This window comes from Dermacentor silvarum, chromosome 1 (assembly GCF_013339745.2).
Source record: "Dermacentor silvarum isolate Dsil-2018 chromosome 1, BIME_Dsil_1.4, whole genome shotgun sequence".
NCBI lineage: Eukaryota > Metazoa > Arthropoda > Arachnida > Ixodida > Ixodidae > Dermacentor > Dermacentor silvarum.
Genome location: NC_051154.1, coordinates 138,290,683 through 138,309,410, shown reverse-complemented (window position 1 = coordinate 138,309,410; position 18,728 = coordinate 138,290,683). Strand labels below are relative to the sequence as shown.

The 18,728-nt window shown below is 44.7% G+C and overlaps 1 protein-coding gene across 1 annotated transcript; it reads right to left on the bottom strand.

Moving 5' to 3' along the window:
* Window positions 1-1,960: 1,960 nt before the first annotated feature.
* On the bottom strand, window positions 1,961-15,787 carry LOC119436109 (phosphoenolpyruvate carboxykinase, cytosolic [GTP]-like). Its single transcript, XM_037702856.2, is given in 11 exon segments — window positions 1,961-2,604; window positions 3,511-3,752; window positions 4,632-4,727; window positions 5,606-5,911; window positions 7,778-7,991; window positions 8,719-8,906; window positions 10,733-10,936; window positions 11,188-11,293; window positions 11,295-11,373; window positions 12,163-12,429; window positions 15,608-15,787. Coding segments are annotated over 11 exon segments (2,028 nt in total). The 5' UTR covers window positions 15,715-15,787; the 3' UTR covers window positions 1,961-2,385.
* Between the last annotated feature and the right edge of the window lie 2,941 nt (window positions 15,788-18,728).

Here is an 18,728-nt window from a genome sequence, read left to right as displayed (position 1 = left end):
GTATAAACCTAGGCTTCAAGTCATCTCTTGTTACATTCTTGTCCATACTATTAGTTCTGTCACCATGCAGTTCCACCAATTTGCTGCACTTTTAAAGTTTCCCTACTCCTATTTTTATGTGACGACTTCAGACAACCTTCAGCAGCTCCTCCAGCTCTGCAGGTGCCATGACACTGACTAGACACTGACAAAAGTTGCCAGACACTGACTAAACCTTAACACCCGCAACTTTGTGCCAAGTTCCTGCAATACTTGTCGAAATCTCCCCTGTATACAACAATGAAAAACACTAGCAGTGGCAACGTCGACAAGATGAGGGCAACGGTAGTTATATATTGACTGGCGCCAACGATGGCGATCACAGCAACCTGGCGGCTCAACTGCTATTGCAATAAAATACATGTGGTATCCATATCCTATACAAAACTAACGATGCATGCATCACGGCCCAACGAAGAAAACTAGCATAACAGGGTGGACAGCACAAACCTCATTTTGATAACTGCAGTCTTAGTAGAATTCAAGGCACACGCCTGGCACTGGCAATACGATCCTTTCTTAGCAAAAAAACGGAAAAGGACAAGAATGTCAACAAGATGTAGCCTAGCACATTAGCCCTATTAGTCACCTTGTTAAACCATGCTTATGGCTGTGCGGGCAGGGGCAACGTAGGGCCTTCACAGGTAGCCATAATGTAAAGTGAAGAAACATGGGAGAAGGCAGAAATGCTCGAAATTAAGACACCAATGGCAACCTATGCAACTGTAAAGATGTGTTTTGATTTAGGGCCATTTTTGTTAATGGTGTTCGTGAACAAAGTAGGTTTCACAGAGGTGCACAGTGTCCATCAGCCATACACATATAGCATGTTGGGAAGGTCGTTTTATACCTGAAAAATAATTTCATGCGGATACACGGGAAAAATAAACAATGAAGTGTGTGCTGAAACGCACAATCTATGTATATTTGTTCAGTATGACTATATGTTTTAGTGCTATTAACATTTTTTTTTATTTTGCCATTTATAATATGTATAGATTATGCTAAGAGTTGCTCAGTATTTGACAAAAATGTAACTGGCTCAACAGCAGCCAAACAAATCAGAGGTAGGCAATTGTTTGCCTTTGTATGCTCATGTAAATGAGTGTGCAAGTAGATACAAGGCAATTCCTGCAATATTCCGAATTTAGAAAATGAAACCAATGTACCTGCTCAGCAAGATAACTGAAGGAAACGTTTCCTTTACTACGATCCTTTGCTCATGGCTGAACATTAAAGGGCCGATTTCAGCAAAGGCACCATGTAAAAGAACATTCTCTGGGGATTGCCAACGTGGTTTGCACCTACCTATATTGCTGTGCACGCCCACAATGGCAGTTAGTCCAAAATGGACAGGCTAAGCCACCCATGCACACATACTATTATTCCATTGCACGAGTCTATATGGTGGACATGGGAATGTTGCTGCTCATGCATAAGGGCTTATAAAATTGAGCCTTGCAGGCCCTGTAGCTCGACACGAAAGGCCATTGTGAACTATTTTGAAAGCAATAGCCATAGTGCAGTATAACAGAAGTAAAATTTGGATTCAAAGGGTGGAACTCTAAGACGTGTATACTTGCAGAGGTAAACACCAAGAGCTGCCAACCAGGGATCCATCCCATGAATGATACTTGGGTATAAACTGCTCACCTAATCTTGTTCCAAGCATATCAGGGACATCCTGAAGTAGTCCATACTGTATACCTAGTAAAGGAACGCACGTTCTTGTTAAGAGGCTTGATGCCATTATTGGAACGTATCACAAATATGGCTTTAACGAATTGAGAGTGATTATAGTAGCATTGAGGAAGTGCACAGTTTCAAGTTGGTGTGATGAGCTGCCCGGGACATTGCAGCATCACAAACTACTGTGAATAAGCAGGGGGTGAAAGAATGAGGTGAAAGAATGAGGCAAGTGTTCTGCGTCAAAAATAGCTTCACTCTTTATTCTCCAGAAAATGCCCAAGGAGGCAGTAGAACCTGTTCCAACAGCTAAAATGTTCATAAATAAAAACCATTCACATTATTTACAAGCTTCTGGAATAGACTAGACCACATAGTCCGTTTAAAACATTGGCAAGCAAAACTGCCAGGACAGCATGTCAGACAATTCTCTTCTAATGGAATTGCTCATTATATCAGGTGTGGTCCCAAAAGGCACTTGAATGTTGCTCATAAACAGTACATCATACAAAGTGGTAACAAACCTAAATCACGTACGTGGCGCCTGTAATTAGCTGGCTATTAGCAACTACAGTCATGAGGCAGCTTGAGGCGATTTGTCATGGCACAAAGGCTAAATTGGTTATGGGGGAGACAACGGAGGAGGCTGCTTTATGGAGCCTACATAGCCTTCACTCGTTGCTCCAGCTGGTCCAGCTCCTGGGAAATTTCATTGGGCAGCTCCTTGCCAAGCTGTTCATCGAAGTACTTGCGAACTTCGCTGCATTCTTGAAGCCAGAAGTCCTTGTTCACATCAAACAGCTCCTTCATGTTCACAGGCTCTTGAAGGCCATCCAGGTTCAATGCTCCATCCGAAGGAAGGTAGCCAATGGGAGATTCCTAATGTGGAAAAAATTTTAGATGTTTTCATACTCACTGCAGTCAAACCTTCTTGCAACAGTATCAAAGAGCTCTCATTTTTATAAATGATTACTGCCACAACCAGGTTATGCAAAAAAGCTAAAACAGACTAATATTTTAGACTACAGTAAAGAGCAGGTCACAGTGCTTACTGGCTCCGAGTTTAAAAAAAACAAAACACATCTATGATATATGAACTTTGCTTCAATAAGGCAAGAAGCTGTACATTTAAACACAGACTGTGGGCTAAACATATGAGCTTACAATGTTCGAAAACAAATCTTGCAACATGGACAAGCTGGTCAGGTGGCAAAGTCATCATGGAACAGAGTAGAAGTGGGAAAGCTTATTGCACCAAACTTTTCATTTGAGTATTGGTGGAATTTACTACTACTGTCAGCAGTGGGTGGCTCCATGTAGGCGTCCAACCTCCGATGGCTTTGTTTTCCATTGATTCAGGTCTTCACCATAAAAAGACGATGCAGACATGCCCAACACCACTCTTCCACTTAGGATTTAACAACTTCAACCAGTTTACTATCATATAATGACATTGAAAGAAGCATTATTCAATGCTTGGTGAATATGACAGTGTCACAATTGTTTCCCCCCTCATGTTTTCAACTAATATGTATTATTATGAATAATATGTATTATTAATATAAGTGTGTTACTATGCAATTTAACATTGGCTAATCTAAGCAAAGCCAAGCAGATGTGGAAACCTGTAATATCACATGATCGTCTATTTTGTCTAGTTTTCCATCTGTACGTGTAATGCACAACATAAATGTGAAACATTTTATGTGCACCTTCTCATAGGCAACTCCTACAGATGTTTATAAACTAGTAGCAGTACCTTGCTAAAGTATAGGAACAGCTTACCTTAGCAGTTCCATTTTCACCATCCACACGACGGCAGATCCAGTCAATGACACGGCTGTTTTCACCAAAGCCAGGCCACAAGAATTTTCCATCAGAGCCCTTGCGGAACCAGTTGACGTGGAAGATCTTGGGAAGCTTCCTTCCCGCCTCTTTACCAAGGCTCAGCCAATGCCTTTGGTAGTTTGTGAAGTTGTATCCAAAAAATGGTCGCATGGCGAATGGGTCATGCATTATCACCTTGCCTGCAAAACAATGAAAGCAAGTTGTATTAGTACATCCAAGGGCAAAGAACAGAATGAGCTCCCCCTCACACAAGATTCTGATGCATTACTTAGCACTTGCTCAAATTTACATGAACACCCAAAAATTGTAATGTAGTAAAGACTACATAAAAATCATTCCAAGTAGACAAGGCAGGATCAGCAATTCCTCAGGCTCTTAACTCCCTTCAATGTCCCCAATTCCCTACAATGTCCCCAACTTTGTCCTAAAGTCGTGCAACCCTGTGCAAACTCCCCAACTGCATGGAACAATTACAACGGTGGCATGACAACACTTCAATGACTGGCAGCAAAAAGCTTGTTCAGCGAGAGGCATGACATACAGAGAACTCGGCCTCTCTCACCAGTGACTCCAATTTACGAATTCAAGGCAGCACGCGCAATGCTGTGCAAGTGTATTGTGTACTGCTGCCTCCAAAATACACATGCAGGCACTACCCCTCTCTCTCTCTCTCTCTCTCTCGCTCTATGTTGCACCCACTAACACTACACAAACTGGAAACCAAAGAAGTTGCACGAAAGCTTAGTGGTTCACATGTCCAGCTGTCAGCTTCACAGTTTGATCATAAGTGGCAGTGGTGTGCAAAAACTTTATTCACATGATCAAAGTGAGGATAAGGTTAGCTTAACAATGATGGTGCACACTGCACCATAATGAAGCAGACAGACAGAGCAAACCAAGTTCCAAACTTTCTACTGCAGCATAATGGCAAAATGAACATGCTTTTCTCAGGGGTGCTACCAGTTTAAGTTTTCTGTCAGTTATCAAGTAAGCATAATATACTGCTTATTTGTGACCGTGAAAGCCCTGCATAGTCAAGATAAAAGTATCCACCTTACCTTTATGCTCTGCAGCAGCGGTAGCTTCAGACCTCATGGCTGATCCAATGAAAACTCCATGCTGCCAGTTGAAAGCTTCATAGACCAATGGAACACCTGCAAGTGAAGCACCGAAATAAACTTAATTCTAGGGAATGACAGCAGTAAAAATAAAAATTGAAATACACCCTTCTAATGGAGAATTTCAGCACATCATTGCTTTTTAAATTGCATTCAGGTCATGACACCTTCTGCAGTTATTTTGTGCACGGAGTTGCTGCTCTGCAACAGGGTGCACAAACATTGCTAAGTGAAAGCACGTATCACCATTGCCATCACGAGCAAGACGGGTGCCATGCCCCAAATCTTGTGCATCGGGGTGCACCACACTTAGGCATTTGGTTTACCACTTATTGGTATCCTCGATGCTGAACTACGTGACGACAGCAAAATGCCAGCTACACTGAACTGCATATAAAAAAAGGACAGCTATTTTGGCTACCAGGACCTCAGCAACAGTACTGCAAATTTAATGGTCACAAAGACAACTTGAACGGGATGGCATGTTCATACATATTAAAAGTGCAGAATTCTGGAAAGCACAGAAGATGACTATCCATTGGAAGATTCCCGAAACAAGATGCTGACCAAGGGCAGCAGAACCAACAGCGAATGGGTGCACAGCAAAGGGCTAATAATGTTCTGGAATTCCCATAAGAGCCTTGTACACAAGGTTATATACAAGCCCTACATAGTCATTAAAGTTCTTTTTGCAGTAATGAATTCACCCCCACGATAAACAGACTAGTCTTGCCTGCAACCAGGTCAACATCAAGTTAAGGTAGCACTTCAACTTCATGCAGAAAAACAAATTATTGGCTGTCATATGCAGCCATTGCAGATTTTAAGATGGCAAAATGAAAGGGTTTACCTAGTGACTGAGTAGGGAAATTGAGGCAAGAAAGTAAGAAGGATGGCTAAACCAAAGAACTTGCCTTGAGGTCTGCGTCCACCGAAGAGAATGGCAGAGATTGGCACACCCTTAGGGTCCTCCCAGGCAGGATCTATGATGGGACACTGGCCAGCAGGAGTGCAGAACCGGGAGTTAGGGTGTGCAGCAGGTGTGCCATGAGCCCGAGTCCAGTTTTCTTCGCCCCGCCACGACTTGATGCGAATGCCTGGACTTGGTTCTGGCATGCCTTCCCACCAAAATCCACCGTCACTTGTTTCAGCCACATTCGTGAACATGGTGTTCTCCTCTATGGTCTTCATTGCATTGGGATTAGTAGCCATGGAAGTGCCTGCACAGAACCAGATATTCAGTCAAACCTCGATTTACAAACATTTGTTTCAATGAACATGTACTTCTTCCCAAATATTTCCTTCCAAGTAGCTTAAGTCTACGTGCATCACATGCATGTGCAGCCTCTGCGACACACAAAATACAAGAATGTTGCCCAACAATGAATGCATCCTTTGCGTGCATGCATCAAGTGTTCAAATGTTGCCAGCTGTCAAGCGGGGGATAGGATGCACCAATTGTACTAGAGGTCCCATGGACGTGCTTCTTAATGTGCCAGCAGCCAGTCATTCCACAAAAATGCACAAAAGTACCTCGGCAACAGCAAAGGGAATGCGCTTTATATCTGTGTAGACGCATTGAAGCCAGTGCAGACAATTGGACAAGAGATAAGATGGCATACTTTTGTGCCTGCAAGCTTGCCATTCATATCTTATAAACTGCGCCTAATAAAATATCAGAAAATAGCACGCCCATACTGTGTGTATATTTCTTGTGCAATCGGCTGCACTGTTGGCAGTTTCTTGGCAGCATAGTGTAGAGACATAAGGTTACAGAGCTACCCTGACCACGCGACTCGTTACATACTGTATTCGAACCTAGGCAGATAGTTTTTTCAAATAATATACGAAACTCTAGGGTCGGCTTAGATTCAGGATTTTGAAAAACACCAGTTTTGAACTGAAACTGATAAATATGGTGCATAGTTAGCGCCATCTAGAAAAGTCAGTATCGCAGCCGCTACTAGCCGTGCCAGCAGCCAACTGAAGTTCACGAGCGACGCTGCCATTTTGACCTGTGTCGTATCGGTATGGTGTATCGGTGCGCGACGTGGCATTATCGTAATGGCACCAAACAGGCGATGCCACTATAGCGCCGCTCTCTAACGAACAATTGTGCTAGCCGCAAAGGCATTGTCAAATGTTCAAGACGGGCGGGACTTTGGCATCGATGAGATAACCGTCTGTCAGAGGGGGCAACGGGAGATGCTTTTTGCGTGTGCCGCAAGGAGGACGAGATTTACCCAGGAACTTTGGTAGTGCACTCCTGCAAAAAGTGCACTGTTTGAAAATGGCAGCGATAAGGAAGATAGTGACAAGGCTAGCAGCAATGATGACATAGAATGAGCTCGGCATGTTCATATTCAATAAATGCTGTTTTCATTATGTGAACCCTGTCATCCCTTTTTTTTTTTATTTGGCCTACATTCGAGGCAAGTTTTTTTTTTTTCTGGCTTCAGACAATGGGGGATCGGCTTAGGATTGGAGTTGGCCTAGATTCAAGTAAATACGGTATTGAAACTCATGGGAGCGGACAAGATGAGAAAGAAGACGACGGCGGGCTCCAAAGGCGTGCACACGTAGTAAAAAAAACAGCAATAAAAAAAATGTATCTGGATTTCGTTTGCATCGAACGCAGCTGTCTCATCTCGTTTCTGCGACATACGGTATTAGTAAACAACAAGTGTAAAGTGAAAATTGTGATGCACGTGTATGCATGCCACATGGTGGCATATGATCCTGTAATTTTTGTTAGTTGCTAGCAGGATTCCGTTAATTCTTACTGACAAGATGCTATCTACGACACAAGATGCAAGAATGTTGCCTAACAATGAATGCATCCTTTGCGTGCATGCCAGCTGTCAAGCGGAGGATAGATGCTATTTTTACAGCTGAAGCACAGAAACCTCAGCTTAATGAAATTCATGATTTAACTATGTTTGGAAAAATAGTTTGGCATTCTATTCAATATTTGATGTCCGTTTTTTCCACCAAGTACACTCACTGGGTTTAAATGATCTAAACAGCCCTAATTTGTACTAACTCCACTAGCTTTAAATTAATACAGTAGAAAATGATGCACAAACCAGGAGCCACTCCGAAGAATCCATATTCAGGGTTGATGGCTCGGAGTACACCTTGTTCATCAAATTTCATCCAAGCAATGTCATCCCCAACGCATTCTGCTTTGTAGCCAGGGAGGGTTGGGGTCATCATGGCCAGATTGGTTTTCCCACAGGCACTAGGGAAGGCAGCAACAATGTACTTTTTCTGTCCTTTAGGGTTCGTAATGCCCAAAATCTGGAGAGAAAAAAACATGCAATCAAAACAGTGATACTGAGTATGAAAATTATCCTTGTTAAAGAAACGGTAAGAAGTTATTTGTGACAGTTTCTATTGTTTCCATCTTATTTAGGATGCAGATTGAAATACACAGACAAACAATGTTACTATAAGAACACTTTCAAGAAAACACACAGCTGACTAATACAATGTGCTAGTGATTGATGTTTGCTTGCCACATGCAAACAGGTATTGGATGTGAACAAAGCATATAAAAATCAATGGCTTCCCTACACACAAGTGAGCAAGCTGCTGCCAATGAAATTCGGGCATGCTAAAATGTTACATAATGCAAAAAATGTAAGGCTTGCAGACACAGACATTTTGTGCATTACGAGTCCTTACCAAATAGCTCAGCTCTCCGTCGTTCTAAAAATGTCACTAATGCTTGCCAAATGATGCTTTACTAATGAAGTATATTCATTGTTACATGCAAACAGGTATTGGATGTGAACAAAGCATATAAAAATCAATGGCTTCCCTACACACAAGTGAGCAAGCTGCTGCCAATGAAATTCGGGCATGCTAAAATGTTACATAATGCAAAAAATGTAAGGCTTGCAGACACAGACATTTTGTGCATTACGAGTCCTTACCAAATAGCTCAGCTCTCCGTCGTTCTAAAAATGTCACTAATGCTTGCCAAATGATGCTTTACTAATGAAGTATATTCATTGTTACTAACCAGCATGTGCTCAGCCAGCCAGCCTTCTCTCTGTGCCAGTATAGAACCAAGACGTAGGGCAAAGCACTTCTTTCCAAGCAGGGAGTTACCACCATAGCCACTACCAAATGAACAGATCTCATTGTTGTCTGGAATGTGTGTAATAATAGTCTTCTCAGGATTGCAAGGCCAGCTGTTCACGGGAGGTGCTGTAAAAGTAGAAAGGAGAAACAAAATTATGTAGGCCGAGCATGTCAATAACAAAGTGCAGCAATTTTATCTCCTCACTCCTGAGGTGTAAACTGAACGACAGAGCTACACAGCTCATACCAAGTCTGTGCAACACAGAAGTATTAAATTATTCAAACAGCACATAACATTTTCCAAAGCCCACAGCACCTGCACATGTTTGGCACACACAGTAAAACTATGCAAGAGGCAAGTATTTGGCTGTTAGACAGGCAAGCAAATATCTATTATTGCAAGATGCAGTTGCTCATTCAAGTATAGGTGATGAAATATTTTATCGGCTACTAGTTTCCACAAATACAGCATGCAATTTATAAAACCAGCACACAATAATCAGGTTTCCAGCTCTAATGCAAAAAAATTTTTAAATTAGAATCTCATGCGAAATGTGGAGGGTGGCCAAAGGGATTGCCAGCTCCTTTAACTCTTTTGTTACTACTAGAAATGTGCTCATTTCAGTGCTTCTACATTTTAACATTTATTTCAAGACGTAGTAGTTACGATATACACCACGATACATAAAATTATAGTATGATCACTGGTGTTCTGGATGGATGTAAAGCAGTAATAATTGATCAGACAGTTTGAGAATTCTTATATGAAACTTCAAAGAGGCACCTCAAGGAACAGATGAAAGTAAGAATTTGCTATTTTAAGTATAAGTACCGAGACTTAAAAAAATATGAAATATACAAAACCTGGCTTGTAGTTGTAACCTTTAGCAAGTAAAATAATGCTAAAAAAATTATTACGGTTTGTTGGCATCAATATTAGCCATAGTGATGCCCATGCTATGTGGGAAAGCAGTAGCCTTGCAAATTTGAAAATTGGTAAATTCCTATTCTAAAGGGAACATTTGTTTTTACTCATTGCAGCGGGCATCTGGTTCGTTTTACTGCATTTTTTAAGCTCACAAAGCGACTGTTCTCAGGTCAGGGAGCATGCACAACACTCCTCATACTTGATTATTGCATTCGATCAGCTTTTCCGGCCAAGCAAGATGGTCTACTGAGCATTCAACTGGTGCTGGAGCCTCCATGTGCTGTATTCAGTTCCTGTACAGTGTTGTACAGCAATTTGGAATGTTGCACAATATTGTACAGTAATGAATAAGGGCACTCGCACAGGCAATGTTAAAAATTTAAGAGATTAGACTGCTAGTCAAGCTTCAGTTGAAGATTGGTCTGAAATTGACTGCATGCTTTTTTGCGAGTGAAAACCCAACACGAGAAACATTGCTCATAATAATTTGTACATAAGCTGTTGAAACGCAGATGGGTAAATTAAACCCATGGCGGTAAAAATAATTGTTCGACTAATATGAAATGCAACTTTATCAAAAGAACACGCACTCATGAGCATCTACCATGGTTTGAGACATTGTTGAAACAGCCTAGACATTGGATCAGAAAATTATAACAGCCCGAGAGAAGCTGTGTTCTCACTGCTGCTGTCATTTCAAAATTATGTTGCAAATCAATCAAAGCACAAATTTTTCGGCGTGTTATTGAGTAAGTGATAGGAGCGTTGAAGGCTAGCTTCCGACGATACCTCCACCTCCAGTCGAAGTTTTATTTTGCCAGATTCCCCAACTGCCAAAAATGGTTAAATTTGACCAATAGTTAAGTTCAGAAGTCATTTCAGAAGGTGCATGATGTTGCTAGTAGAAGAATTCTGGCAGAAATATTTTCCAGCGCATAGAAAGACCTTCAATCAAATTGAAAGGTACAGTAACGAAAGGGTTAGGCGCAAAGCAGTGGGAGCACACAGGCTGTCACATGCTCACTCTTCATGGGCAGTGGCTGTCCCACAGAGTGCAAGCACTTGATGAATGGGCCACTTCCTAAAGTCCGCAGCACCTCCGATCCCATGCGAGTCATGATGCGCATGCTGGCTACCACATACGGCGAATCTGTGAGCTGAATTCCAATCTTGCTCAATGGAGAGCCAAGAGGTCCCATGCTGAACGGGATCACATACATTGTCCGACCTGCAGAAGCAAACACAAATAGAATGAAGGGCCACAATAAAGATGTTGCCCATTACCTTGCAAGAAAAATGTAATGCACAAAGGTCTGCATTTGTGATCAACGCACAGTAGCAGTTCAAAGAACTTCATTGCCAGTGGTATGCATTAGTGATGCCACGAGCACAATAGCAGGCCATAAGAACAAATGCAACTTACTTGCGTCGTACAAATGCACTCCAAGTATGCTTAGGCAGGCTACTACACTGGCTCACCTTTCATGCAACCAGGGAAGCGATCACCAAGAGCTTTCTGTAAATCTGTTGGAGACATCCAGTTGCCCAAGGTGCCTTTGACGCCCTCTCTTGGTGTTGGGATGGTATTCTTCCCGCCTCTCCGTAGTGATGAATGTCTTACTCTCAACACGGGCAACATCAGCTGGGTCTGTCCGAGCCAAGTAACTAATGCAAACAGAAGAGTTGGGGAAGCATATTAAGTATCAATACTTCGTTTAAAGGAACTTGTCCCAAGATTCTGCTAGTGGGTAAATTTCTAAATGGTTATGGAACAATGGGTTAAGCATCAGAGGGGCAGTATCTATTACATAAATGTGTACCTAATAACCTACGACTATGGATACTGATAGCTTTTCCCTGCATTCCAATATTGCAACAGCTCAATATCTGGCCCACAGGTGCAACTAGTTTCTACCCAAAGAGCAGATGTAAGAGTGCACAACCTTGAGATGAAACCTTTGCATGCTATATGTGAATATTACAGAGAAGCTGTATATGGCTAGGTTCTGACCAAAAGCGCGTGCATCAACAGGGTGTGTAGAAAAGTTGCGTCGACAAAATTGAATCCACAGTAGCCTATTATGTAGGTTCCTTAACATAAGTGTCAAAACCAGTGATGGATGACCATTAATCAGTCTACCCACCAATCTACCAATTAAGGTGGATGGAGGAGGATTAGGGTGCATTAAGGAGTCCGTCTTGATGCTTTATTTGCACACACACCCTATATATATATATATATATATATATATATATATATAATATATAATTTCATCATTTTAGAAGAATAAGAAGACAAGAATAGAAGACAGTCGCTGGTCGTCCTTCACAGAGTGGAAGGGCACTAAGTGTTGGTGCTACTGCACACTTTGCTTGTCAGATGAACAAAAAAAATCACACACACACACACACACACACACACACTGAGCGCCACAATGGAGACGCGGCACGCACCAGTTCCGGTACTTGGGCAGCGGCACGATACTGCCAGCCTTGAGCATAAGGTCGAGAAGGTGATTGTTCTCGGCCTCGCTGCCGTCGCAGATGTGCACGGCACTGGGTTGGCACAGGCGCTGCTTCTCCTCGACGTAGGCGCGAACATGGTTGGGCAGCGCCGACAGCGTGGCCGGCTGCGGCTGCTGCTGGAGCGCCGTCGACGTACTCAGCGCACGAGCGCACGCGCTCACGGGAGCCAGTTGCGACTGCAAGCATTTCAGGGACCTGCACAGAACGACGCGTTGCAATTCAGGGAATGTAGAGGGCAGCAACTGCCGCATAGCGAGCAAGCTCAGTATGTCAGTGTCCTGGGCCGGTATTTTGTAGCGATGTCTTTCCAATGCTAATGCCTTGTCGCGCTTGGTCAGTGGTCAGAGCGACGGTCCGCTCACGTTATCAATGGGGTCAGCAGGCCGTGAGCGGTGGATGAAATTGATAAGACTAGTATGGAATAAAGCATAACGCATCGCTACGAAATACCGGCCCTGGTCTGAGGCCGTTCGGACGTCAAGTGTTGTCGACGCGTGAGAGTGTGTGTGTGCGTGTGTGCGCGCGCAATACACTAAAGCTGGCATCTGCTTTACCAGCAGCTACTACTAACTTGTTTCCCGCTTCCCTATACCCCCCTGTTAACGATTCCAGAGCCGCTTGTACGACGCCTGCCTGCACAATGTATTATCAATATGCAGAAAATGCTATGGCTAGCTCCGTACGCCGCCTTTTATCATCCGACATTTATGATGCAAAATGGTGGCACCACGATATTTATTATAGTTCAGGGAGCGAGTGCTATTTTAATGAACCTTGCGAGCTGCAAGAGGCAAGTGAAATCAAGTAAGACCACACGATGCCTCGTCACCAAAAGAGCGGACCCGACTGGAGAGACTACTTATTTCCAATATTTCAAGGGCTCGCAACGCATGTAGCCGAGATCAGAGAAACCACACTAGTTCTTCACCGCCTCTACGCAACAGCAGAAGACATAAGTCCTGTTATCACACCAGTCGTCTTAAGCACGCTTATTCAAGGTGAATAGTATTCATGACAAAGAGGCGCACAGATAAGCTTGTGCAAGTGGCTTCCTGATACCACCCAGACGCAGAGTCTAGAAGATATCAGCAGTCACCTCATTTCACTGAAGAAGCGATGCGAGTTATCTTATCGATCGTCTATGCGGACGAATGCCTGTGAATTTCCATGGAAACGCTCGCATGCAAGCGGCAGTCGGCAAGGGCACTTGCTTATGTCACGGCGGCCAGTCCCCGCGGTCGAAAGAGCCGTTCGTGTGCCTTGCTCTGACAAGTTCAGCACCGAGGCCACGCGCGAAGGCCGGGAGTACGAAGTCGCGAAGAAAGGATGTGTGCGAACGTCGATGAGGCTGAACACCTAGACCAATGTTTTACGATGGTACAGTACCCGTAAACCCAACTACAGGGACGATCAGCAAGGACACGAAGGTAATTCACACCGACAGGGTTCACGTGGAAAGGTACAGTACCACAGCAGAAAACGAAAATTTGTTTACCGACCCGACACTACAAGTGCTTTTATACAGGTGGCTAAACAAAGGCGAGCGACCGTTTTGCCGAACGTCGCGTTGTTTGCTAGCAAACAGGTCGGTTAACGTGCCCCAGGAAGTAGTGACCTGCGCAAAATCGGTGAAGGGTGCTGAGCGTAGAGGCGCAATGTTAGGCCCGCAAGTTTCAGCCGGTGTAACAGTTCACAGACGCTCGTGCAGCTCCTACCGTGAAAGGTCACACTTCAGAGGTGTGAGACCCAGGAGGCATAACGAACTAGTGTTGCCAACCGTCCTGGATTTTGCAGAACCGTAATGTAAAACGCTGAAACACTTGTCTGAGATAATCAAGGGGCCGAGTTTAATGAAATTTATGGCATTTGAGGGAGAAAGTTCAAGTCACTGTTGGAAGCGGGATTTTGATTTAACGCCTGAATTTTTCAAACGAAATTGGCAAGCTCGAAAAACAAAAATGAAGCACGAAGTTTACAAATTTGTAGCTCTGCACCAACAACATATCGCAGTTCTATAACTGCATCCGTTAGAGAAGCCAAAGCGGAGAAGTTTGATAAATTATGGGGTTTTACGTGCCAAAACCACGATCTGATTATGAGGCACGCCGTAGTGGGGGACTCCGGAAAATTTGGACCAAGGTTCGATATATCAATTTGTATCTTACGTGAATTTGTTACATTGTTTACGAGGGTTTTGCAAAAGTCCTACTTATATATTACTGGTCTACTGAAGAGTCTATTTAATACATCAATTTTGTCCGCTTTAGGTGTACTATTAGATGCAATTTACAAAATTTGATAGCGTTCTTTATTGCCGAGTTACAGAGTTGTAAACGTTTAATACCTCTTACACACTTAATACCTCGAGTTTTTATCCCTCTGTGTCAGTTAAGCAGCAGCGGAGAGAGTTATCCATAATCAAAAGTTCAAGTAAATAAAAATGGAATTTGCAGGTTGTTATGACAGTCTGGAATCAAGGGTAACTGCCATCTAGAATACTGGAGCCTCTTGCGAGCAGCGTAATACTTGTTTAGCTTAGGGCATTAACACACAGGGCAGAAATCATAGACACACAAAAGCACTTGTGCGTCAACTCCCTTCTGTCCTGCGTCTTTCAAAGCGCTAAAAAAATTACTTAACAGTATGGTACGCCACACGTACTAAACATGCACGGTTGCTATGTTATCCTGCAGAATTAAAACACGCACACGGTCGCAGGATGAAAACAGAGACGAAACTATATATTTCATCAACCGGCAGTTTAGTGTATTAACTTCCAGTCATCGATCTCCCTCGCCCCCACATGGTCCTGACAGGAGAGTCCGCGATATTCATTCGAGCTGGCAGTACAGCTCGGATCAAGGGCAATGCTGACCTGGGAGGCGGTTGGCCCAACAAGCGAGCCTGGATGCGTGCGGAAGTACTCGTCAACACTGCGATACTGACGAGCCGGACAGCCGGCTTCTAGAACAAGGCACGGGTTGCGAAAGCATTCAGACAGGACTGGCGGTAAAAAAAAAAAAATCAGCACTGAATCACTTCGTTACCTTTTAAGCCTCTATCCCTCCGAACAGTGACAGACAACGTATTAAAATCTTCGTTGCAAAAGTACGGCGCAAGCTAAGGTTTGCAGAGAGCAATTTGAGGCAAATTATGACACGGAAAATGGATAGTGCACATTTAGATGTGTCAGCAAGCGCCGACGGCCCGCTAAACAAAGCAAAACAGGGGACTATGGTTAATAAAGAAAAACAAATTGGCCCCTCAAATCGCAGGTTTTCACGAAGATCAGGGGAGCGAGCGCATTATGCAAAGCGCACCGATACAAGGGAGACCGCGCGCGCCGGCAAGAGAACGTGAGCGTTCCCCTCACCGTCCGCTGTCCCGTATGCTGTCCGAGGCAGGGCCTACGCGCAGGCCAGTCGCAGCGGCGGGGGTGCGCTGGCGCACCAAGAACTGCGTCGATCCGGAGGCAGACATTTCCGAACTACACGCGACAAGTACTTCAAGTGGGCGGCTATGGTCCTGGCTGTGCTCATCACTAGCTCCTCACGGCGCCATACCGGCCGTTCTTATAGCGCCGCTCTGCCCCTCGCCGCCCTCCTCGCCCAGCACCGCTGATCCAATGGCAGCCGGCGGCTGACGCAACGTCACACACTCGGTGACGTTGCGAGGCAGTGCTCAAGTAAAACAGCATCCCGACGTCAGCGGAGAATGGAAACTGAGAAGGGAAGCGCCGCCGCCTTCGCCCCCCTCCCCAACAAGTGGCTTTTCAGTTTTTTTTTTTTTTTTTTTTTTTTGGTGGCACTTATCCTCGTGGCTTGCTTCCTTTTTTTTTCTTATCTGCTTTCCCCTTTCCCGCCGGCAAGATCCCCAATGCTCTCGCTTTTTCAGCCTGCAAAGGACATCATCTGGAGCACAAACAGCGCATTATCATGCACGTGTATACTAGCGATATAAACGCCACTACGTAGGATGACCGAAAAAAAAAAAATCGAGTTGGCAGCGCTTCAAGCATAAGGGAAGCAGAGAGAGTGCGATATTGCGTGTACTAACGAGTAGCTTGCGCGTGCATGTGATAAAATTGATAAATGTCAAAAACACACCACAAAGGCGAAACCACGCCTTCGCGACAGCGCCTCTGCTCACGTGCGGTGCTTCCTGGATTTTAGCTGGCGGCACTTTTGTCCTACGGTAATTACGCGTCGATAAACAGGAAGAAGGGAAGAAAGACATGAAGATAAGCAGGGCCTCTTGACGCGCACAGGTTCGATACTGTCGCCGAGGCAATAAACGACGGCTGCGCACCCTGTCGGCCTCCTGAGCGTTTCCAGAACAGGCTCCATGCAGTAATTGAGCGCATGTTACCGGACTAGGTTTGCTTACATAACGTTTGCGTACATAACGTTACCGCTAAACGAGAGAGAAGTGACAACACCCAAGAGAGAAATTTCTTTACGGAAAGGCAGTGGTCGGCGTGAAGTAAAATCCCCCAGGCCTGCTACTCATATACGAATCTGCAAAACAATGCGGAGCGTAGGATGAACGCACAGCGCAGGTGCGACCACACTGTAGTGAGGCCGCAATTCAAGCTCGCTGGGTCAAAACAAGCTCTGGAGTCTCCTGTTCACGGTCAAGGCTATACAAGGGAAGCGCCACGCGCAGCGCCGCAGCTATATGGGCAGTTTCAAACTTCAAGCACTGAAGAACAATCTGATGATAATGATGATGCTTGGTGCCTTGCCCTTTGTAACGGGCTCTCCACATTTAAATAATTCCGAATATAGCAAAGCGTATGATGTAATGTCCTGTTCACGAGCGCTCCTGCTATTCACCAAAGATGTGGCACCAGCAGGACCCGAAAGCGCTAGCTCCCGCTGGCCACGTGCTAACATGGCTTCGCTCAATGCAAAGCAGGGCCGGTATTTTGTAGCGATGCCTTTCCGATGCTAATGCCCTTTCGCGCTTTTCGCGCTCGGTCAGTGTGGTCAGAGCGACGGTCCGCTCACGTCATCAACGGGATCAGCCGGCCGTGAGCGGTGGATGACAAGACTAGTATAGAACAAAGCATAACGCATCGCTACAAAACACCGGCCCAGGGGAGATAGGTTGAGTAAAAAAGACGAAAGCCTGCTGCACTCGTCACAACTGTGTAGGGGGATCTCTAGCAGTGTAACGGCAGAAGGAGAAAGAGTGGCGAAGTGAGGCTTCAGCAGCTCTAAAAGCGGAAGCTGCCCGCCAAGCGCTACGTATGACGTACAGTCGAGCGCAAAAGTCTGAGACCACGGCATGAGCAAGAAAATTTAATTTCTTCTAGCAGTGCCGTGCAACTTCAAGTTGTATTAATGCATGGCACTGGTCAAACAGGGGCACATATAGCCAGTACCACTTGATTTCAGCATTTATGCGTGGGCTGCGAAGAAAATTTTAGTAGCACCTGTGGTCCTTAAATTAACTTATGCACTCGACGGTACATCCCTACACGCTTATCGCACTCGAGACTACTCCGAAAAGAGAATCCGGCTGGTAAGTGACTTGAGAAAGTGGGCGAGGCTGCAGCGAGCCTTATCACACGCTTGAGCGGTCCGAGCGGCCAGAGCTGAGACCCTACACTGTCGACAGAAAGGCCACGCGAGTGAAACGAGAACTGCAAAGCGGTGCACAGAAGCTACAAACGTTCAAACAGGCTTTGTGCGCCTCGACATTAGCGCTCAAAGTGGGCGCAGCAGAAATATTCCCTTGGTGCGGTCACTGCAAAACTCGGTGTTCGTTTCGCGTGCGCTCTCGTGATGTTATTACCCATGGCCTTTGCAGGCCACGTAAGAGCATATTTCGGCGCAAGGCAGTAAAACTGACATTTGCGGGCTTCCCGTGAGCAGCCTAAAAGCAACGGCTCTACTGTTAGACTTTTAGCACAACGCTCTATAACGTGTTACCGCCCAGGAGAAATTTCAGATGGACAGCCGCAGTTCTTGTCATAGCAAAAGCAGAGGGACTCGAAACAATCATGTCGATAAAAAAAACATCTAGAGGTTTTGCATATTCGGACATTTCCAATGACAAATCGAATATCGAGGTTTTCGGTTGTTACTCGAAATGAACAGGCAGTATTCGATTCCACAAACAGTTTTCAGACGTACTGACGAGTATTATTCGAATATATGCCAACTACTGAATGCCTCCGTAGTCGGCGACGAAGTCGTACGTATGACACGTCAACAGCTTCAACGAAGAACGTCACATAACAATGACGCCTAGCGTTGCTTAACGCGAGAAACGTACCTGCAATCGTCCAGACAAGCCACGCGCGCGCTGAAGGTAGACATTGGCGAAAAAACATATCTACTTGCATTAAAGCACGACACTACCTTGCAATATCTGAAACCTCCACAGCAGGTGAAAGACTGTCGGTCACTTGATCAAGCACAGCGTAAACCCGCAGGAAATCGCTTTTTTCAGATAACGATAAAAGCAGCTTGTCTTGTTGCATGTAA